Below are 23,832 nucleotides of genomic sequence, written 5' to 3' on the forward strand. Positions count from 1 at the left end.
AGACTCTATCACTTTTTGAGAACCTGATAGTATTAGAGGATCCGAAATTGATGAAGAACATGTCAGAGTTTAATGATGAACATGGAACTAAAAGTCATGTTGGCTTTTACGACGTCTTAGATTCAGCCTGCAATGTTTGTCAGCCTTGTCAGGCCCCTAGTATCCCAAACGCAGCAAGTACTCAAGTCTGCTGCCCGATGTACCGGCCGTTGCAAGTGCCAGATTAGCGGCCATGCAAATTCAGGAAGGCTGGACAGTGCTGGCAACAGCATGGTCATGTACTCTGCCAATTCTAATATTCCTGCATCTTTTGTGTGAGGGTGTGGATGTGTGGCGGTAGTCAAATGAAGCGAACATCAGGATCAAGTACAACCAAACAACACGTTCCAACGCCAGGAAAGATGTATCATTGTTCTCTTTCTGTATGCCATTTCATAAAAAATATTTAATTTGCATTGAAGTTGCCACAATTTAAATCATTGATTATGTAGCCAACCAGCACTTTGTTCAGAGTCTTCTAAGGATGTGGTGTGAGTTGTTGTGCAACTGGCACAATGCATAACAGAAGTTTGATTGGACTAAAAAGGTAGCAGCTGAACTGGAATACCCCACAGCGAAACTGACTTCAAAAGAGACAGGTAAGCGGGAATGAACTAAAGGAACACGCTAACAAGCTCATAAAGCTGTCACTTATATTCACTTGTTTCGGTGATGGGAGAACTGTTTTTCTCTACCGATTGAAGTGTTTGCAATTGGAGTTGTTCTCAAAGATTACCATGTAATGAAACAGTAAAAGGAGCTGGTTCATTGTTTAGAACATAGCATTCAAGTCAGTTGAGGTTCTGGTAATTGTGATGTTCGGACTACAATTACCTTGCAGTAACTGTTACTTGTACACATGAGATGGAAGTTGTAAGGACGTGTACAGATAGATGCTCAAATGTGAGAGAGGTGTTTCTTATTCTGTTGATGATAATAATGATGAAGAGAGTTGGATCGCACCCTGTCTGTGGTTGTTCCGGTGGAACACAGATGTACATCTCATTTTTCCTGCAGTTGACCCAGTGAATGTAAGATGGTTTGAAGCCACCCACTCATAGTAATTCGTATTCAAGGACGACCAATCGTTAATTTATCTCCCATAATGTCGCTCTTCATTGACACTTTAGAATAGTAATTTCCTGTTCCTATTTACAGATTATCACACAGTGGCATGAGGACTCTACTGCTGGTTCTCGGTTTGATGTGTAAGTTCCTGAACATTCATTCAAACTTCACTCTGTTTAATTGTTTTAATCACGCATAAACATAGCCCATGGTGTATTTGTGATCGTACTAAGATACCTTTTGTATTTTCAGTGCTGATAGGAGTTAATCTTACGAAAGAAAAACAATTATGTAATATAATGAATGGGCACTACTCTGTCAAATTGTCTCCCTTGTTATTAACTATTCGCATAAAATTTATAATTATTTCGGAAAGAGCACTACAGTATCCATTACACTACACTAGACTCCAACGAAATGCTTAAGAAGAACAGGAAGCCAACTGGCATGTCGTGACTCTGCTGTGTCTCAGAATGTGTCCTTTGCCAAGAACCAATTTTCTGCAATCAGTTCATAACCCTTCACCTCACCTGTTCCGATACGCATCCAATTCCATCTCATAGAGCGGATTGCCACTGTCCCCATTAGACTCTTCGGCCAAAGTTCCTGATACCAATAGCTGCGGAGAACAATGTATCTGCATTTCAGAACATCATTAATTTACCTTATAGAGGTTTATAAAATTCTGAGGAGCATGGAGAGGATAAATTGACAACGTCTTTTTTCCTGGGTTGGGGGAGTCCACAACGAGAGAGCAGAGGCTTAGAGTGAGCGGGGGAAGTTATAAAAGTGACCTAAGGGGCAGCTTTCCACACAGGGGGCGGTAAGTGTATGTAAATAGCAGCCAGACGAAGTAGTGGAATCTGGTGCAATTGCAATTGCAAAATTTAAAAGGTATTTGGATGTGTATATGAGTAGGAATGGTTTGTGCTGGGTAGGAATATGTGTTGGTAAATGGGACTAGATTGGGTTAGGGTAACTGGTCGACATCACGGGTTGGACCGGAGGGTCTGTTTCCGTGCTGTAATCTCTATGACTCAATGACTCAAGCAACTGATTAGATTTTTAGATTAGATTCGTTACAGTGTGTAAACAGGCCCTTCGGCCCAACAAGTCCACACCGACCCGCCGAAGCATAACCCACCCAGACCCATTCGCCTACATTTACCCCTTTACCTAACACTACGGGCAATTCACCTAAATGCACATTTTTGGATTGTGGGAGGAAACCGGTGCACACGGAGGAAACCCACGCAGACACAGGGAGAATGTGCAAACTCCACACAAGGAGTCGCCTGAGGCGGGAATTGAACCCGGGTCTCAGGCGCTGTGAAGCAGCAGTGCTAACTACTGTGCGACCGTGCTTCCCACTTCTTTCTTGTTTTCAATATTTCTGTCAATACGATCACTTTCTCTCGTAATCGACACTGTCAAAAACACTCGTGACTTTCAATGTTTTTTTGTTCAAAACTGCACTCAACCTCTACTTCGCAAATGACTACAATTGGAACTTCAGTCGTTCCAGATTACTGTGTCCCTCGTCCCTGCTAATATCAATTATAGTTTTGATGCTTCTGGCAGCTCATGTTGCTATGTCAAATTCACTGTTCTTTACAACATAATATTAAACAGTATTTTTTGTGACCCTCAGTCCCAAACAGCAAAATCGCTGATCCATGTGTGAACCACACAGTCTTGGACCCGACCAGGAGGAGCATTAAATTGGGTATAAAAGAATGCTTACACCGAGATGAGTGTGGTAAAAATCTCCAACAGGGATGGTACAGCTTTAATAGGTAAAGAGTGAGCTTTCTTGGAACGTTAGTATAATTGTAAAAGGCGGGGTGATGGCTCACTGTCAATGGTTTCATTGTCCTAGGCACCAGTGTAAAGCTATGAGGGAATTGGTGGGAGTGAAACAAAAACATCTGTAATTCTGGAATACTAAACTTATCTCCCTCATTGTTGAAACTGAAAACATCATGTTTCGCAAAGAGAGAAACATAAATGTATTTTAGGGAAGGACTCGTGATATTTTTATAAAATTAAAAGCAAACTCGTTCATAATCATGTGTAACTCTGTTTTAAACATTTATCACACCACAATTGAAATGCAGCACACATTTCCTGTCTCCATAGCCATCAGTTAATTTACAGAAAGAGCACAGTCCACAGTTTGGTGCTCCGCATTAGGAGCACAACATTTTGTTTTGGTCTTGATGTTATTCTGGTTATGCAAACGCGGGACACCTACTCTGGTATTCACGGTTTTTCATTAATTTACACGAAGAGAACTGTGTTCTCTTTGAAAGTGATTCAACCAAGTATTAATAAGACAATCGCTGTGAGGGTTAATCATGAATCTAATGGAGAATTCTGTACAGACTCCTCTATCAAGAGAATAATTTGAATATTGAGCTCACGACCACAGGGACGGGTATTGACTTCAACTTTTGTTACGTGTTTAATGGAATAAAGATTGTAAAACACTTGAGGATAAACCAGGATAGTTTAATGTTGATGGGAGGATATCTATAGGTCATGCTTGAAAGTTCGTGTATGTGTGAATAATTGCAAAAAAAAACAGTAGATAGAATGTCCACTTTCTATGCAGTAAATCCTCCGTACAATCTTGCAAATACCTGAACCTGAGCCAAGGGCTAACAGTATATATTCGGGCTGGAGGGAAATATTTCATTCCGAGTGCATGTTTTCGAAAGGGGCACAGATTGCGGAAGTGTCGGACATTTTACCAGTCAGGTAATATATGTGATCAGATCAGGAGCTGACTCTGTAATTTTTATCTCAGTTCTGGTGAATGGATGATTCCAGAGAATGCTATCCCAATTGATCTCTGCTGCACAAGGAGTACAGGCTGGTTAAATGGTATAACAACCTATTTATCTACCATATTTAATTCTCCATTACGCACTGTTCATTTTATCTTTTAATCATTTCCGATTAAAACAAAATGAATTGCAGGTCGCCATCCCTCCGTGAGTGAAGGGGAGGTAACCAGGACTATCTGTTTTAATTGGAATAATAATAACTGCTCCTCCAGCCAAGACATCATCATCAAGAAATGTTCCACATTCTTTGTGTATGAGTTGAAGCCGACACAATTCTGTAATGCTGGATATTGTGCAGGTACGTCATAAGTAATTTACCACCCACAGTGTGGTTCTGAGATTTCATGTGAGTCCGTTAGAATGTTACAAGCACCCTTTATTCGGTCAGCAAAAATGAGATGAGATACTATGTGGTCCTGTCTCTAATTTCTGGAAAACATAATTGCTCTCCATGTCACTCACTGTCTACCTCCATGGGAGCGTAGAGAATACAGAAGAGACCAAGTGTCCGGTTGTAAGTTTGCTCGCTGAGCTGGTGGGTCTACATATACTGGGTGTAAAATCTGCTGGTGCTATTCGGATGGGGTTAAACTAACTCACCAGGAGAATGGGAACCTGAGGTGTAGTTCCAATGCACAGAAGGATGAGAGTAGGGAGGACATGGACAGGATTTCGTGGTCACAGGAATGGGCTGGCAGGTCGCAAATTGGTTTGAAGTGAGTCTTCAAAGCCAGAAGTATCCGAAATAATGTCGATGAGCTTGCAGTATGGATAGGTCCCTGGGACTTCAATGCTGTGGCTATTCGTGGATAGAGCAGGGGGAGGAATGGATGTTGTAGGTTCCAGGGTTTAGATCTTCCATTCAGAACAGGGAAGGAGGTAAAATAGGGTGTGTGGGAAGTGTGGCCTTGTTAGTCAAGACAGGTATAATGGTAGTCGAAAGAACATCTAACGAGGACTCGTCTATTGAGAGAGCATGGGCTGTGGTGAGAAACAAGAGAGGAGAGTTACACTGCTGGGAGGTTATTTATAGGCCTGCGCAGATTTCCAGGGAGTAGATTAGATTCCCTATAGTGTGGAAACAGGCACTTCGGCCGAACCAGTCCACACCGACCCTCAGAAGAGTAACCCAGAAAGACCCATTCCCCTCTGATAATTGACCTAACACTTTGGGGCAAGTTAGCATTGCAAATTCACCTGACCTCCACATCTTTGTACTGTGGGAGGAAACCTGAGCACCCGGAGGAAACCCACGCAGACACAGGTAAAATGCGCAAACTCCACTCAGACAGTCACCCGAGGCTGTAATTGTACCTGGAATCCTGGTGTTGGGAGGCAGCAGTGTTAACCACTGAGCCACCATGCCGCACGTAATATGGAGGAGAGTTTCGGCAAAACGATTCTGGGTAGAAGTGAAATGTACAGCGTGGTCATTATGGGGTGGCTTTAAATCCCACAGCATTCATGAGAAATGCTATATTTCGAGGAAGTCGGATGGATTAGTTTTCGTACAATGTGTGCAGGCAGGTTTCCTGACACAATATGTCGAAGGGTCGATAAGAGTGACGGCAACAGTGGGTCTAATACTTGGAAATGGACCAGGCCAGGTGTTTGATTTAGTATCAGGTGAGTACTTTGGAAAGTGACCATAATTCGGATTCGATTAGTTCAGAGACGAAGATGGATAGAACATGCCACAGGTATGAGATACAGATGGTTGAAGGGCAATTATAATACGATTAGGCAAGACGTCGGATGCAAAGAAAGGGGTAGCAAAATACAGGGATAGAGATATTCGAAATGTGGAGCTGGTTTAGGGAACAGATATTGCATTTCCTTGATACATATATCCCAGCCAGGCACGGGCGAAGTGATAACATAAGGGAACTGTGGTTTACTAAAGGAATTGCATCGCTTGTTAAGCGGAAGAAGGAGGCTTATGTGACCATGAGGCGACATGGTTCAGGTGAGACGACGGAAAGTTGCAAATTTGCTCGGTAGGATTTAAAGAGAGAGTTCAGAAGATCAAAGAGAAGACATGAGCAGTCTTTATCAGGCAAAATAAAGGAAAACAATGAAGCTTTCTATAACTATGTGAGGAAGAAAAGGATGACTAGAATCGTGATCGCGCCTTCAAAGATAGAAGTGGGAAGTTGTGTGTGGGCTCTGTCGAGATCGGATTGCAGGTCGTCAACATGGTTTCATCAAAGACAGGTCAAGTCTCACCGACCACATTGAGTTTTTTGAGAAGTTAACCAAGCATGTCGATGAGGGTAGGGCAGTTGACATGGTATACATGGACCCGAAGACAGCCTTTGATAAGTTTCCACATGCTAGGCAGTTGGTGACAATGCAGGTTATGGAATTGAGATTAATTTAGCAGTTTTGATTGGAAATTGGCTTTCTCCAAGAAAGCAGCAATTGGTGGTTGATGGAACATATTCATACTGGCGTCAGCTTCCTAATGGTATGCCACAACAATCTGTTTTAGGACCACTGCTGTTTGTAGTTTTTGTAATAGACTTGGATGCAGGGGTAGGCGAATGTGTTAGTAAATTTGCAGATGACTTTAATGTCGTTGGAGTAGTGGATAGTTTGGAATAATGTTGCAGGTTTCAGGACGACTTGCATGAACTGCAGAATTGGGCTAAGAGGTGACGAATGGATTACAATGTAGATAAATGTGAATAGATTCACTTTGAGAAGAATAACAGGAAGACCGAATACTGGGTCAATGGAAAGATTCTTGGCAGTGTGGATGTGCAGATGGATCTTGGAGTCCATGTACATGGTTCACTGAAAATTGTCAACCAGGTTGTGCTGTTAAGAAGGCATGCATTATGGTATGTTTCATCGGTAGAGGGATTGTGTTCCGGAGCCGTAATGTCAAGCTGCAATGATGCAAAACGCAAGTGTGGCCGCACTTGGAATATTGTGTAGAGTCTGGTCCCCCCATTACAGGAAGGATGTGGAAACATTGGAAAAGATGCAGAGGAGATTTACCAGGATGTTGCGTAGTCTGGAGGGAAGGCCTTATGAGGAAAGGCTGAGAGACTTTAATTGTATTCTCATTGGAAAGGAAAAGGCCAAGAGGGGATTTGATCGAGGCATACAAGACGATCAGAGGATTAGAATGGGTTGACATGAAAGTCTTTTATTCCCATGATGATGCCATCAACTTGAACGAGGGGTCATAGCTACAAATTGATGCGTGATAAATTTAAGACAGAAGTCAGAGGCAATTTCTTCACTCACAGAGTGTTAAGGGCATGGAATGTCCTGCCTGCCAATGTAGTTAACTCACCAACATTAGTGAGATTCAAACATAACTATAAGCACATGGAAGATAATGGGGTAGTGTCGGGATGGGCTTAGACTAGTTCATAGTTTGGCGCAACATCGAGGGCCGAATGGCCTGTTCTGCACTCCATTGATCGATATTCTGCGTTTTATTATTTTTTTCTCAGACGTTTCGTCAAATGTGAGCCTCCGTTCAACTAATGGTGTTCTGTCCCAATTTCTGTTCATTTTCTTGGTCTGTTAGGTGGGTGACATAACTATTGTTTCTTTTTTCTCAGAGGTTGGTAAATGGGGACGAAATCGATATGTTTATTGGTGGAGTTCCTGTTTGAATGCCAGACCTTTAGGAATTCCCGTGCCTGTCTTTGTTTCGTCTGTCCGAAAATAGATGTGCTGTCACAATCAAAGTGGTGTCCTTCTTCGTCTGTGTGGAAAGATTGTTGTTATAGCTGGTCATGAATGTTGATACATAGTTGGTGTTCGTTTATCCTGATGGCTATTTTCCTGCTTGTTTGTCCGATTCAGTGTTGGTAGCTCACAAATCTACCAATTGAATGAAACTGCTACGGATGAACCTAAAGGACACTTTACGACCAAACTCTAATTCGAATGTCATTTACAAAATGCCCTGCAAGGGCTACATCAAACATTACACCCTACAGCCAGGAAGAAATCTAGCCTCCTGGATACACAAACACCTACTAGTCATTAAAAGACATGATCATCTATAACTAGTATCTTAACACATGGATAAAGAAATACACGACATCAATATCACATCCATCCTCGGACAGCCAAATGTAAACACGCACGTGAATTCTGCGATCCCTGGCATTCAAACCGAAACTCCATCAATAAGCACATCTGTAGTAATCCTATTTACCAACCTCTTCGGAAAGAACCGGAAATGATATCACCCACTTTAACAGACCAAGACACGTAAAGAAAAAGCAGGACAGAAGACAGTGCTTCAACAGAGGCTCACTGATTATGTTAAGCCGTGTGGTAAAGAACCAGCTGGTCACAAACCTACCAGCGCAGGGTGCAAACTGCAACCTGAACTTCAACCTGATGTACAAAAAGTCCCAAAAATCGCAAAGTCCAAGTGTAATTCTGAGCAGTTTAGATGAACATCTGAGATAGAATAGAACTTGGCGGATGCTGAAGTGAGGAATAATGAATTGGCAGACTGATAGGAGAAGGATGTGTAACTCATCCAAGTGTGAAAGAGTACGTGATGGTCGAACGTTAAATTCCCCCGGCCCAGTGTGATTTTGTTAAAGACTGGAGTAGAATAAAGCACGTGACGGGAGTGGGATGTTGTCAATGAGAGGAATAGAATATAGACCCGAATGGAGGGTAATGCTTTTACTGACGGTAACAAAATACTGTGCATGATTGGACTGGGACTTTGTTCCTGATGGGAATATAACACAGTGTCTGAAGATGGTGGGATGTTGTGACTGGCATGGGAGGAGTGATGGAGTGAGTGACTTAAGGAAGTGAGATTGAATTTTGGAGGAGAATTTGATGTGTTGACCGACAAGGTTAGAAGACCGTGATTAAGGTGAATGGAATTCAGTAAATCAGACAGCAGGATGTCGTGACTGAGCGGGTACGACCTCATGACTGGTGGGAGTCAGTGTCTTAACTGAGTCGAAATCGTGAACTGGGAACTGAGAAGTCATATTTGACAAAAATGGGATTTCGTGAGTAATTTAATGACTGAGGTGATCGGGATGAAGTGAAAGAGTGAGTTGAATGCAATGATGCAGGAGAGAAAACACAGAGTTATAGATTCCAATCCGACCGTAGAGGTAATTTGAATAATGGCATATCACCACCTTCATACTTCTCCAGTCCTCCAAATAAACCCGTAGTCTTGAATATTATGACACTTCAAATGCTGGTTCACTGCATTTTACCAGTTGAGATTTTGATGAGCAGAAAAACTCCCAGCCAATGTATTTCAAATCCCAATATTGCTTCTGTCCATGCTTTAACTCCAAAAATCTCCTCATCCTTTACTTTGCACTTGACAGTTGCGTCATCTGTTTCATTAGTTTCTATGAAGAGAAAGAGGTTGTCTTTTTTCAGCTTGTCGATGCCCTTTCTTATCTCAACCACGCTGTCACGACCAATTCAGCACCTTCCTCCCCAAAGGGGACAACTCCAGCGTATCCAAACTTTCTATATAGCTCTATTCAAGGCACCTTTGTGGAAAATATTCTGTGCACCGACTCCAGAGCAATCAAATCTTTCTATTGTGCATTGACCAGTATGCTCACAGTACTCCAACAGTGACTGAAACACAGTCATTTGCATCTGAAATCTTATCTCCCTGCATTTATGAGCGAAAGAGCACCTGGGAAATGGAATTAACCAATGTGCTTCTTTAATTATCTCGTCAACCTGTCTTGACACATTCAGGAATCTGGGTCCACATACTGCAAGACACTTCTTTTCTTCTTTGATTCCGAATGTCCAATCATTCATTACGTTGTGACACGTATTCTTCCTTCTTGTAAATTGTACCATCACACATATGTCAGTTTTACATTTCATCTGGCACACAACCGTCTACCTGGCAAAGTATTTGTATCCATATGTCACTGAATAACGTGTTCCTCAATGTACTTAATTGGCCAAAGTTTGTATCTGCATAATTTAATAAAGGTCCTCAGTGCTCACACATTTACATTTGAAGCTACAAATCTATTTTACTTAAGAATATGAAAAATAAGTGAACCAGCAATGATCACTGTGGTACACACTGCTGTCAATTCAACAACAGACCATCTTTCTCCCATCATTCTGAAAATCGTGGAACCTACTTGTTAAATTTGCCGCGTTTTTACATTTTTACCTAAGTTTCCCATGTTGGATCTTGTGAAAGTTATTGCAGAAATTATTATAAATTATATAAAATGCCAAACATTTTGTTACCTCGTAGAAATATTCCAGTGAGCTTTTTTTATAACATCTCCCTTTGGCAAAGAGGCAGTGAATACCCTTTCAATGTTTGGTTCGCCAAATGAAAACTCATTTTATGCTTCACTTGTTCTTTCTTCAAAAGCCTTCCCAATAATTACATGAGGGTTGCTGGTTAATTGCTCCCTAGTATTTGTTTACGAGATTATTGTCGAAAGGAAGTTTTGGCTTTAGTCGTTCTCGAATCTTCTTTCATCCTCTCTACGACACGATCTCAACTGGAAAATTTGGTTCAGGCAATTCGAATTAACTTCCTGAGCAACCCTATTGTTAAAAAACTGAATATTTGACCACTGTTAAAATTTTTAAAAAGTCCTCCCATACCACCTCGCCTCTTAACCTAAATTCCGACATTTTGTGCTTGTATTGTCCTCCTGATGAAAAAAAAAGACACCTGTAAAGTAATGTTTCAGCGTTTTGCCAATGTGCTTCAGTTAAAGCAACAATTGCCACCTTCGTCCACCAATTCCTTACACAGAATTCATTTACTTTTGATATATTCATAGAATCTGTGTATACTCCCCTGAATATTACCCGCCAGAGTTATCTTATGCACTTGTTTAGCCCGATTAACTCTTCTTTCTCATTCATCAAACATTTCTCCGCGTCGGCATTGACATGGTTCTGGCAATTTCTTGTCAATTTTATGACACCTGTGCTCTTGTGACGACTTCGGGTTTGGCACTGCTCTGATTCTATCGTCCGATCCCACTAAGAGTAGTTTATTGAGACACGCAGTGCAAGTATGGAGTGGGTTTATTTGCGAAGTAGATGCATTACCTAATGATTATGTATCCTTTCAAAACAGTACACGATGCATCACCTGTAAGCTCATATGCCACCATCCTTTCTTCCTATTGCAGAAAGAGTACCAACTCAAAGATACAAGGATCTATCGACAACATTTTCGATTGACATTGCCTCGCCTGACTCTTCAGGGTCTGAGACTTCGACTTTGAATTCGTTTACTCTTCCATCCAACCCTACGGAATTTTATAACCTTCAGACTGATGCTGAGCAAGGTAAGGGATTTGGAGGTTATGGAACAAATCAGGGAAAGTATATGAACACCAAGCTGTGTGGCGTGATGACTTGCGAGAAAATGCAGATAATTTCAGTGTCGTTTTGACAAGTTGAATGAGTGTGGAAAACAATGCAGGATGAAGTAAATTGTAGCAGCAAAAAGGCGACGACAGTTTAAAATCAAAATGGCTACACATTGAGACAGTGCAATGTGCAAAAAGATTTGATTGTCCTAGCTGCAAAAGGAAGTCATGCAAAGTAAGTCAAGAAGTAAATGAAATGTCGCTTTTCAAAGCAAGTCGTTTTGAATATAGGATCTGGCATGTCTTGCGATAATTGTACATGCCTTAAATGAGAACACGACTGAATATTGTACGGAGTTTCGGTCTACTTACCCGACCCAGAATGGACTTACGATAAAGGCAGTGTCAGTAACTTTACCTGACTGATAGATTGGATAGCTGACCTAACTAAGAAGTATGAAGTCAGGGTATTGTGCAGCGACTGAGGGAAGTGGGATGCAGTGGCTAAGTGGAGTTAGATGTAATGACTGAGGAGTTTGGAATGTATTAACTGAGGTGCATAGAATGTAATGGTTCTCAGTAGTTACCACGAGAATGACAAATTACTGGAGAGCCTGATTGATCGATTAAGTTTATACTGACAATGGTAATAATACCAACTTCGCAAGTCCAACTTTGCCGCACTCGACCGATAGTCTTTAATCGTATGTTACTTTGAATGCTCATCCAAGTACTTTCAAAGTTTCGTGACGTTTCCCACCAGTACTATTATCGCTGACAGTTCAATCAAAACCCAAACACATCTGGCGAAAAACGATATTCTTTCCACATCCTGTAAGCTTTCTGCCTTTCACTTCAATACTTTTCCCTTGATATGGATATTTCTACGAAGAGAACCAGCGGCTTTCATTTCACCCTGTTCATGCCTGTGCTTATCTTGTCTACCAGTCTGGGATCCCCATTCAAACTTTCATGCTCAAAACAAAAAACGAAATGCATAACCTCTTCATAGCTTCATCCAAGGCAACCTCCTGACAAACATTCTTTTGACCCTTTCCAGTGCAACCACATCTTCCGACAGTGTGATGACCAAAACTGCAACATTAGTTCAGCAATGAACTGAGCAAAACTTTCTGCAGATTCAAATTGACCACCATGTTGTTTTCACAATCGGATGCCTCAAAATGACAAGAATCCAATGCGGCTTGTCAACAACCCGGTTGGATTCTCCTGCCAGATTCATGTATCTGTGAACAAGGGCAGTAACATGACTTTTCTCCTCTCAGAACTGAAAATGTGTTGCTGGAAAAGCGGAGCAGGTCAGGCAGCATCCAAGGAACATGGGAATCGACGTTTCGGGCATAAGCCCTTCTTCAGGAATGCTTTTCTCCTTTTCCCCTCTCTGTAACCAAGCCTTGGTTGTTGCTTCGTCACATTTATCACGTTAAAAATGTCACCTGACAAAATCCATTCATCTAATATTTATATAAATATATTTAATGTCACCTACTTGGCTAAGCTTTGTATGCTGTGGTTCTGTTCGCCGAGCTGGAAGTTTTTGTTGCAAACGTTTCGTCCCCTGTCTCGGTGACATCCTCAGTGCTTGGGAGCCTCCTGTGAAGCGCTTCTGTGGTGTTTCCTCCGGCATTTATGGCCTGTCCCTGCCGCTTCCGGTTGTGTGGGACAACACTACCATTTTAGGGCAAGCAAAACAAAGAACAGCCAGGGAATTCCTAGAAGCATGGCACTCATCCACAAACTCCATCAACAAACACATAGACCTGGACCCAATATACCGGCCACGACAGCGGACAGCTGAAACTGACAACCGGAAGCGGCAGGGACAGGCCACTATAAATGCCGGAGGAAACACCACAGAAGCGCTTCACAGGAGGCTCCCAAGCACTGAGGATGTCACCTAGACAGGAGACGAAACGTTTGCAACATAAACTTCCAGCTCGGCGAACAGAACCACAGCAACGAGCACCCGAGCTACAAATCTTCTCACAAACTTTAAGCTTTGTATAACCTGCAATCTTATTTAGCATGCCCGTGTGACGACTCTCCGAAATTCGCATCTGCAGATCAAAGTTGTTTGTGAACATCTCAAAGATTAAGTGACCCAACAATGATAACAGTGGTACCCACTGATACCTGTTCCACACACTGGCCTTTAGCATAAACAACTGCTATGTCTGTGGGCATTTTTATTTAAATCAGAATTGCCAAATTCCGCTGCATCCTTTGCAATTTTAACTTCATGCGTTTTGGCTTGGAGTTGTGTTAAATTTATTTCCGAAATATTGATTAATTGATAGCCTGCCAAACACTTGAACACTTCTTCAAAATAATTAACAAGCCTTCTGAGCCATGACCTCCAGGTAACAAAGCAATGCGGACTTAGCTGATCAAATATTGTGTCTCATTTAATACTCTTCCAGTGTGTGCCCACTAGACATAAACAGATTGTTTGTTAGGGACTGATCGTTCCCTGATTATTCACTTCATCTTGATTTACTTGCCGAATATCTTTGGATTAACCAGAAAGTTGTTTACAAGTGTTTTTTTCCTGTCGATTATTTGCTCCTTAATTGTTTTCTGGAACATCCACAAAACTTACCGGGGTCTAGCAATTGAGGTTGCGTCCTGGAAATCATTGACTCACTTGTATTATCTGTATTCGTGTGATGACTCCTGTTACCTCAATGCTATGTATACAATTCTTTTACCACCATTGACGATCAAAAATATTAAATGGGGCATACACTGCAGGGTGGAGCAGTTATTGTAGAACCTTCAAACTGGTTCACGAAGCTTCGTCTTTAATGCCAAACACCACCTTCAGTCCTTCCTTTTGAAATCCTCTGCATTTGGGTCTTCCTGTCTGCATCTATTTCCCTCCACCTGTGTCTCCCTAACTTCATGGGTCATTTATTGATCACTCTGATCACGAGGCGAAGGTGAAACTGGAAGTCTGGAATTGCGTAAGCATGGAAATAAATTGCTTGTGAAATGGAATCAATGAGCAGCAGACTATTAGAAGCATAGAGTGAAGCATGGTAATTGAGGGAAGAGAGAGAGCAGATAAGTATAGTGAACTGAAGGCAGAATAACAATATACAGATGTGCAGAAAGAACAAACAATTACAAGCAAGACAAAAGTGAATCCAATCTGGTAGGGACATTTTATAAATCAATACTATATCCTGTCCAGAACTACATGTGTGTGTAATTTGTTTGATGTCGTAAATATTGCATTTAGGTTTTCCGCATCAATGGGTTCAGCTGATGATCACTTCGGATGCAGAGATTGACAACAAAAAGGCGAAAGAAATCACGCTGAAGACGGTAAGAGATTCCACTATACAAAGAGGGCAGACGCAAATTACCCACATCCAATGCCACTCCACGAGTTCGACCATCACCCTCGCCCCCGCAACTGCATATAATAACTGTTTTGGGGAGGAGCTCAGCAATGATAAACCTCTCATATTTTCTGCTTGCGTCACACAGACAAAAGATCGAGAGGAAAGCTGAATGACCATCTTACGATTTTTGCTTTTTCGCTTCCTTTCATGTTTTGATTTCTCCATCAAATTTTGTCTTCTATTACTGTCCTATTATATATCATTCTCGCCCCGCCCCCTATGATTCTTCTCTTTCACTGGTGCTACCGAAATGATGCCATCGCCTCTCGTTTTTTCTCCTCTCCTTGTCCCTGTCTCTCATTCCAGCCCACTTTGTGTGTTTCTCAATTTGCTCCATTCCCTTCCCTGCTCCTGTCTCCATTTGACAAATCCTTTTGATTCTGCTTCGTCTCCTAATCTCAGTGTAAACATCTTGTTTTTCATTATGCATTAAAGCTTCAGGAAATGGTCAATGGGCGAGCCCGGAGGAATGTGGAATTAGTCCAGGAGGAGGGACACTGTGTGGCTGTGGTCGCTTCAGGACCTGAAGGAAACTGAGTGTGGTTGTGAGGCCCAAACACCCAGGCATCGCCTTGCCATAATGATCACTGGATTGCTACAACCGAATTGGCCTTCACACTTCTGGCATAACCAAAGCAAACCATTAGCAGTTAGTTCTGTTGTTGAATAGAAACGTGCTTCCTTTATAGTGGTAACGAATATGCTTTATATTGCACTTTTCCCCACCGTATGCTCCATGTAAACATGGATGGCCCTTTTACCAAACGGCGAACAACAAGTGCAGGGCCCTCGACCCATCCAGCCTGCTCAAATGATCCAATGTGATCCCCGATCTGATTTTAACCTCAGCTCCAAATTCAAAGATAGTCTTTCATCCACTCAGTATTCAGTGATCATTCAACAAAAGATTTCTATTGCCTGCATTCGCTGAATTTTGAGGAAGGGAGACCCCGAAAACTCATCGAAGTATAACAGAACAACTGGAACATTTCTCATTTCTGTCTTAAATGGATGCCCCATTTTTAAAATAAAAATCTTGATGGATCCCATTGGTTACACAAGAGGGAAAATTATGTCCGGCTCCACCCATTAAATTAGATCTTATATGCTTTGAATATGTCACGTGTAGTTTAACCAGCCACAATCATATTGAGTTGCGGAGCAGGCTCTCATGACAGAGCCTCTACTATTGTTCTTTGCTTGCAACTTAGCTATACACGGAAGGCAGCTGTCTGACAGCAGGAAATACACAACACAAAGAATAACCTTTTCCCCTTTGGTAAACAGGCCAGACAGAAAAAAAATCGGGAATCAATACCGAATATCAGGGGTTTTGTGCTAGGTAGTTTTTGCAAGGGGCGAATTTGGCAGTATGCGCGTTCTCAATTCAAAAACCCAGTTAACTGACCTTCTATGAAATACTTTGGTAAATCTACGTCAAATTCGTTAGGCAATGGGTGGGCTTGCTATTTCTGGCACATGGGATCAACATTTTCAGGATAGCTGGTGAGACATTTTGGCTTTCAGTATTCTATGTGAATATTCCGTAATAAAGTCTTTGAAGATTTATCGCTGTTAACATCCGGAATGTCGACATTCGCTAATGATTTTGGCCTCCACAATAGCCAGTTTTGAATTTGCAATTTGCAGTTGCACAATGCGTTCACCAGGTAGAGAGTTAAATAGTTTGAATGGATGTTCCAGTTCCCTCCGACAGTCTAAATAGCTGCAAGCTAGTTGAATTAGCCATGCTAAATTGCCGATAGTATTCAGGGCTTTGTAGGTTGGGTGCAATGGTCAGTGAAATGCAGGTTTACAGGAATGAGGGATGGAGTTGAGAGTGAACGTGATGCTCTTTGGAAGGTGAATGTGGCCTTGTTGGGCCGAATGGTCTGCTTCCACGTTGTCGTTAATCTACGATTCAGTTCTACGATTCAGAGCTGTCCGTACAACTTTACTTTGTGTAAATAATTTTTGTCTGCTTGATACTTTGCAGACGTGCTTTCAGATGCTCCCCATCTGCATTTAAATACTCCGCTTACCTTTCAAACACGAGTTGAAATATGTCGAATCTATTATTTCGAACTGTCTGCTTAGACTTTCAGTTAGAATAAAGGCCGTGAGAATTTGTCATAAAATGACTGATGAGATGATGTCAAGCTAATCAGAGAATTTATAACTGCAAAACAAAGGGATGAATCTGAAAAGTATCCACAAATGAAATCACGTAGGCAAATGTCAAAAAATCTAGAAACAGCAACCACATTGCACGGAATGCATTACAGAATTCGATAGGAGCTCGGGAGAAACCAAAGAACAGATCTGTACACAAATTTGAGGCAATTGTAAAAGCAACATGGTTTTGAAAGTCGTGGATGTCTAACTGCCAGCATTTAATTTGGTAGTCTTAGCGAGATTGGTCTCCAACGAGAGGAAATGTTGAGATATATGCGTTTTCCTTGTTTATTCTCCCTTATAGAAAAGAAAAGTTAATTTGAAGATGCCTTCATTCGATATTTTTTCTCTTCTTTCACCTCTTCTCTCATAAGTTCATAACTTCATAAGCGATAGGAGCAGAAAGGGGCCATTCTGTGATAGCAGATATGCTCATCACCCTTATTTTTCTGCCTTCACTCTATATTTCTTCAACCCGTTACCAAGTAAAAAGCCATGTAACTCATCCTTAAATTTGCTAATTGTCACTGCGTCCACTGTACTTTGGTGTATCGATTTACTCAAATTTATTATGCTTTGGAAGAAGGACTTTTTCCACAATAAATGCACAATTCCTCTGACGCTTTAAGTTGCTTTGTAAACCTGGATTCTCCTTTAATATCCACCATTTGCCCCGCATGTACAGTCCACCATCTCGATCGTTTCTGAGTTGTCATATTTTACCAGGAAAGTGTGTATGAACCATCGCAATCCTCTACCACAGATAGTACGGCATGGACAGACAGGCACATCACCCCCATTACCTTCATCCAGGGATGCATACAATCCTTCCAGCTGAGACAGAGGTTCACCTGCCTCTTATCTAAATTAATTTACTTCATTAGGTCCTCCCGATGTGGTCTTCTCTTTGTCGGGCAGACCAAATACAAACTAAGAAACGGTTTCATCAAATATCTCAGCCAAACCTGCAGGGCCGACCTGATCTACCAGTCTCCGCTCTTTTTAGTTCTTATTCCGACTCCCTTTCCAACATGGCCAGCTTTGGCGTCGTCTATTGCCACAGCGAATGGCATTGTATACTGGTGGAACAACACCTTACCTTCCATCGAGGCAGCATGCAGCTCAGAGTTCTCAAAGCTGAGTGCTTTAATTTCAAATAACGTCCTTTCCCATAACCCAACACCCATCATAGCCTCTCCCTTTTCCCTTCCATTCGTCTCATTGGTCCTTTCTTCTCGCCATCAAATTTATTCCTTTCTCCCATGTACGAAACAGGCTGTACCCTCTACTTGTGCTCAACCATCCCCACCTCACCACCCTGTCCGTCCATCCCCTTTATACCCAGCGCCCGTTACACCGACCGCCAGTCCAGAAGGCGGGCTGCACCCGAGAAGATAAATTTTCCACCTCCTAATGCTGTCTGGCTTGTTCTGTTAATCCATCATCCTGCTTGTCCACCATGGGGACAGACAGTGGCAGATAAGGAGACACTGGTTCATTCACAAACTTACGCACCATGCATCACGCACTGAGACAGACTAGATTCATACGCATAAAGAGAACAGCATGAAGATCCATGTAAACGCAAACATCAACATACACAAACAATCACCCTCAAAGATTTGCAGACAGAAAATGGAAACTCGCAGCACCCAAAAACACATTCACAAGCACATAGATCCTCTCACAGGCAAAGAGAGCCATGCAGCTCGAAGCATGTGATCAACTATGTTTACAGAGACCTCGTCGATTTTTTTTCGTTAATCTGATTTTGAAAAATCGGTTTTGGTTTGCAGCTAATAACTCTAAACTATAAGCTAAAGTTGAGTTTTAAACCACGTGCAAGTGTTAAAATGAAAACACAAGTGATAACAAACAGGGTTTTGTATATTCGGGAGTTCATGCTTGAGGTTCAACGTGGGTTGTTACCTGATCAAAAGATCCTACATAGGAATTGGTTCAAGCAACGTCCGGACAAGACCTCATATTAAAGGAGATGGCACACGATGAATGGTAGGTGGAATCTCATAGCGACGATCGTTGTTCTCTCAGTATGTCGGCAGACTGCTAAATGGATTTTGGACAGCTGCATTTAAGAAGAACAATTCTTTGTTGTCATTACAGCATGCAGCTTTGAAAGCTCCCTGCCTAATATCCCCCGGAAGGCTCTTACAGTTTCAGAGAATAGAAAATGACGATATATGAGTTATGTCCTCTTTACTAGGTGAATTATAATACATACCATCACAAAAACAATCTGGAAGTAATTATCGATGCCTGCAGAACGACGCATCGTGGAAACCTGACAAGTAATAGAATCTGATTCGTGTTTAGTTTTATTTGACTTCTCCCTTTACTGTGATTGTGTATCCTCCAGTCTTGAACGTATTCTGCTGAAAAGAAAGCCTTTTTGGTTCATTGCATTGACATTGTTGTTTAGTTTTGCGCAGCTGAATTTGATATTTGTTTTGATTGAAATTTTTAAGTATTTTGATTATAATTTATACAATTGCTTTGAATTGAGTATTCGCAGAGACTGAGGTTGGATATTTTAAAGTCCAGTTCGGATACTTTGCCATACATTTGAGGATAGCAAAATGTTGTAATTTGATGGTGTTGCGAATTGTAGGAGGGAGAAAGGGTCACTTATTTCGGGTGTCTACTTCTCTCTCATTGGATCCCACAAACACAAGGAAAAATGCGCTAAAATGCAGACATTTTAGCATGCGTGCAGTCGTGCATATTAGCGTACAGATAAATGCACATATTATTTTCATTCCACACATAAGCATAGATGTTCAGGCACCAGCAGACAATCACACAGTCAATCAAACACTAACTACAAAGCCTCACAGTCTTACAGTGATATTCATCAATGCACGGAACAAAAGGCACATAAGTATGAAAACATCCAAAAGGACGCAGATGTCGTTGTGCACATCGACAGAGATATAAAGACACATGGGCAAAAACAAATACACGTGCAGAAGCAGAGAAAGACAGAGGAAAGAAGTCCTGGCCAACCCATCGCTATTGTGATACCAATGAAATTAATGTGGCAGAAACAAGTTCTCTCACACAGAAAAAAAGTGAAATAATGAAACACATATTGGCAAATTAATAAATACGGACTTTCACGTCTATACACAGGCGTGCGTGAACAAACAGACATGGATATAAATAGGTGGAAAGAAGATAAGGACCGACGTATGTATTAACTTTTTCTACATGCAAAAATTGACACACTCATCGACATATATAAATACAGAGAGAATATCACAGTCACACACTGAGCACTAATACATGCGAAGAATGCAACATCTATAAATGTGAAACACATACGTACTCTCACAAGCAAGGTTGCATTAGTGCAGACGTACAAACATTGACCCACCAATAAATTCAATATAAATATGCAACAAAACATACACATAGAGTCCTGAAGAAGGGCTTATGGCCGAAACGTCGATTCTCCTACTCCTTGGATGCTGCCTGATCTGTTGCGCTTTTCTAGCGACACATTTTTCAGCTCATACACACAGAACCACTTAGAAATGCAGAGAGTGACACATTCAGCAAATGCAAATGCAGCATTATTCATCATAGTAGCAAATGTCCACACATAGACAGCCGCAACACAAATACATGCTAAGTAGATGCAGAATCAAAGAAGTAGACACCGAGGACAGGTTTAGCATCAAAATAGTGCGATTTATCAAATACACGGAAGAGTGATCACTGATGGACTGAACGCATTGACTGTAACAAATTAGACAGGTATAACCATTTGTGAGCCAATGAAATTCTCAATTACGGAATGGAATTTGGAATTTTTTAATCTTAATTCCAAGACATGCAATGAAGTTTCACTCTATTGATAACGTAAGCCACCTGTCACTTCGAAGACACATGTTAAGGGTTTCAAAAAAGGGAAATGTGGTCACAAATTCGGCATTTTCCATTTGGTAGTGTACGGAACAGTTCGATCAAATCGATTCGCCAGTACGCACAGCAAGAAAATGTGATTTGAATTATGTACTTGTTGAACAAAACCTTCAGAGACAGCCCTTGAGCTTTCACAGTTTATTACGAAATGGGGAGAGCACTGTCCAAAGTACGGCTGGGCAGAACTCCGAAGTAAAACAGAACGTTGCAGGATTATACAGAACATCAGGCATGAGCTCAGACACAGGCTGACCGTTAATTACAGGATATCAGTTTGGTGTGAGGAGGTACTGAGTCAGATGACATCTCTCAAAGTCAGCCCTAATTGATATGACACATTCCACAAGTGGACTGGAGTGAAATTTATCACGTCACGTTTGTTGCAAGGACTTGCAAAAAATGTCGGACAGAAGTCTTAAGCAGAGCAACAACATATATTAGCAATATATCGTAAACTAAATGACGGGCTAAGTATGCTTCAGCAACTAAGCTATATGTTCTAGCAATACATCAGAGTGAGGAAACGAGGAGCAGGCAAACCATGACGTCTTGAACAGATAAACTATACATTAGCGTTGCATCATAATGAGAGCAAAGCGACGGGCTTTGAGACAGGCACAGCTCATATACCAAGGAATTTTTTTTCTGCTGGCGTGAGGGGCACTTAAGCAAAATCGTTTCTTAAACAGGACGGAAATAACACCCAAGAAAATGGCTTCCACAATCGTACATATTCTTTTCACCATCTAAAGAGCAGGTCAGGATCTTCAGCAATAGCGTGAAGGTAGCGAGAGCCAAGGGGCTTGTTTAGCCAAGGACAATGAGCACTTGTCGAAGGGCACTGGCCCAGGATCTGAGCGACGAGCCCAAGAAACTCCACAAGTCCCACCTGGAGCTGGGTTCCCACTGAGGCAGTGCTCTTTTGCATCGATATCTATGCGTCCACTCGAGTGGTCCTTGAATTTTGACTGCTGTGCGGGTGATTATTGGAACAAGATCGTGCTATTCCGACATAGGCTCCAATTTTCGGCGGTCCCCATTCTTAGGCTTAGTGTGCCTGTGACTATAAACATTAAAGACTATCAGTTGACGTGTGCAGATATTTCCCACTTTTCTAAGGTGTTGTGACAGTAGTGTCAGCCGTTGGGACGGTTCATTGACTCAGTTCAACTACTATAATTAGACGGTATTTGTACCAATGTACTCGAGATAATTTTATAAAAACAAGTTAGAGAAATGTAAAAAGGGCCACCAGGCAAGGGAGTGGATTTGGAACCCTCCTTGCCCAAGTGTGTACAACTTTGCACATAATCAGCTAAACCAGGCATGAGCAACGAAGGAACACAAACTTTTACCACTTTGGGCAGCCATATCTTGGTTTGAGTGCCGAGGGAGCACCCTATTTGAGTTCATAGCTTGTGGTCTTCAGCCTATTCTTACCGCTCTGATTGCTGTGCCTTACCCAGATCTGGCATTTCCGCCCTTCCTTTGTCTCTATGAGGATAAAATCTTCTATGTTCCTACAAGGCTCCGTAATTGTGTCGACACCAAAAGCACAATGAGAGACATCCTTTTACTAGAATTCAACATGTTAAACCTTACGTTAGCTCCAAGGCAGCTGCAAATACACTTCTCTCCTTAGTAGCTACATTTCCAGTTAAAATAAGGGTCTGCCTGTTAAATTTTCCAGTGTCCCCTCAGGAATGTGCTGCCCAGTAGTGGTTGTTGTGTGGGCATCTGAGGTAGTTTGCGTCCCCAGTTGGTATGTTCGTCTCAGTTAAGCTTTTCGGGGTTGGCACATGGGGCATAGGGATCGCTAGGTTATTGGACATCTTCGGTTTTGCTTGCAACCTCGATCGTGGTTTGGTCTCATTCTGGACATCCCAGTACAAAATCACTGCTCACTGGAATTGCGACCGGAATTGTTAGACGAGTTCATCTCATTTCTCTGGAACATGTCGGCGACACCAGAAGGAATGCATCGCAAAAGCATCGCATTAAACCAAGGTGAGTCAGCTTGTAAATTGAAAAGCTGATTGCCTGATAAAAAATTCTTAGCAGGCAACATATCGCAATGTTGACCTCGTGACTCCCAAGGTTTGAGATTGCATTTCAGTTCATCACGAATATTTGCAGGTTGTTGTAAAACTCGTTCTAATGACTGTATTGACTGGTACGCCTGACTGTCATTGTCAGGGAATCAAGCCTTCATATCCTCATAACTACAGACGGGCCTGAGGAGTGGCATTATACATCCGTATTGTCCTTCGAATATATTGAGCAATTGGACTTGTTCTCCTTGCAGTCAGGGGCTTGGTTCATTAACATTAATCTGTTTATCGAGACAGCCCCGGTTTTGGATTACTCAGGCCATTTACTTTTTTGACGTCGGCTATGAAGATGGTTACCAATGCTGAACCCCTCATCTTCACAGAAACGGGAGGTTTATAATCGGAGGTGTGGAATCAAAGGTCATGTGGATAAGGCAAAAGCAGGATACTGATTGTGTATGATCAGCCATAATCATTGTCATGGACATTAAATCGACTGGACTCAATTATTGGCAAGAGCAAAGAAAGGAGCTTCATTCTAAATTCTGCAGAATTGACTCCCTTACACTACGGGTCCGGGTAATAGTCGTGCCTTAAGTAATCCTACGTAGAGACTCATTATCAGAGATTAAATACAGCACGAAAAGGGTTCAGTGAACTTTCCCGTGATATTACAGCAAAACCCCACGGAAGGTGATTGCCGTCTCCAGAGTGTTTCGGAGACAGCAAGTTTGAGGGTAGCTTTAGACTTGGAACCACCACTGGCTGAGTTGGACTCGCCAAAGACGTACCAGGCACGTGGTTTCTTGGTTTATGAAAACCAAGGCATTGAGGTAGACGCGCCCAGTGCGAGAGGGGACCTCCAGAGGTAAAAAGCAAGTCAAAGGGAAAACATAACAGAGAGAGAGAGCTGAACACTTTTCCAGTTACACTAAAAATG

General features: G+C 41.9%; 1 protein-coding gene across 2 annotated transcripts; it reads left to right on the forward strand.

Annotated features, from left to right (window-relative positions):
• Positions 1–1,203: 1,203 nt before the first annotated feature.
• LOC148139854 (pancreatic secretory granule membrane major glycoprotein GP2-like) lies at positions 1,204–17,496 on the forward strand. 2 transcript variants are annotated; one of them, XM_087980166.1, is made up of 7 exons: positions 1,204–1,247; positions 2,759–2,903; positions 3,917–3,993; positions 4,090–4,254; positions 11,111–11,269; positions 14,556–14,641; positions 15,157–17,496. In XM_087980166.1, exons 1-7 carry the CDS (start codon positions 1,214–1,216, stop codon positions 15,256–15,258), a joined length of 768 nt encoding a protein of 255 aa, XP_087836292.1. In that variant the 5' UTR covers positions 1,204–1,213; the 3' UTR covers positions 15,259–17,496. The 2 variants fall into 2 exon arrangements, with proteins under 2 accessions (XP_087836292.1, XP_087836291.1); XM_087980165.1 differs by lacking the exon at positions 15,157–17,496 and having other exon boundaries at positions 14,556–15,075.
• The last annotated feature ends 6,336 nt before the right edge of the window (positions 17,497–23,832 follow it).

This window comes from Chiloscyllium plagiosum, unplaced genomic scaffold (assembly GCF_037043375.1).
Source record: "Chiloscyllium plagiosum isolate Xiang-an unplaced genomic scaffold, Cpla_swu_hap1 HiC_scaffold_37, whole genome shotgun sequence".
Classification (NCBI taxonomy): Eukaryota; Metazoa; Chordata; class Chondrichthyes; order Orectolobiformes; family Hemiscylliidae; genus Chiloscyllium; species Chiloscyllium plagiosum.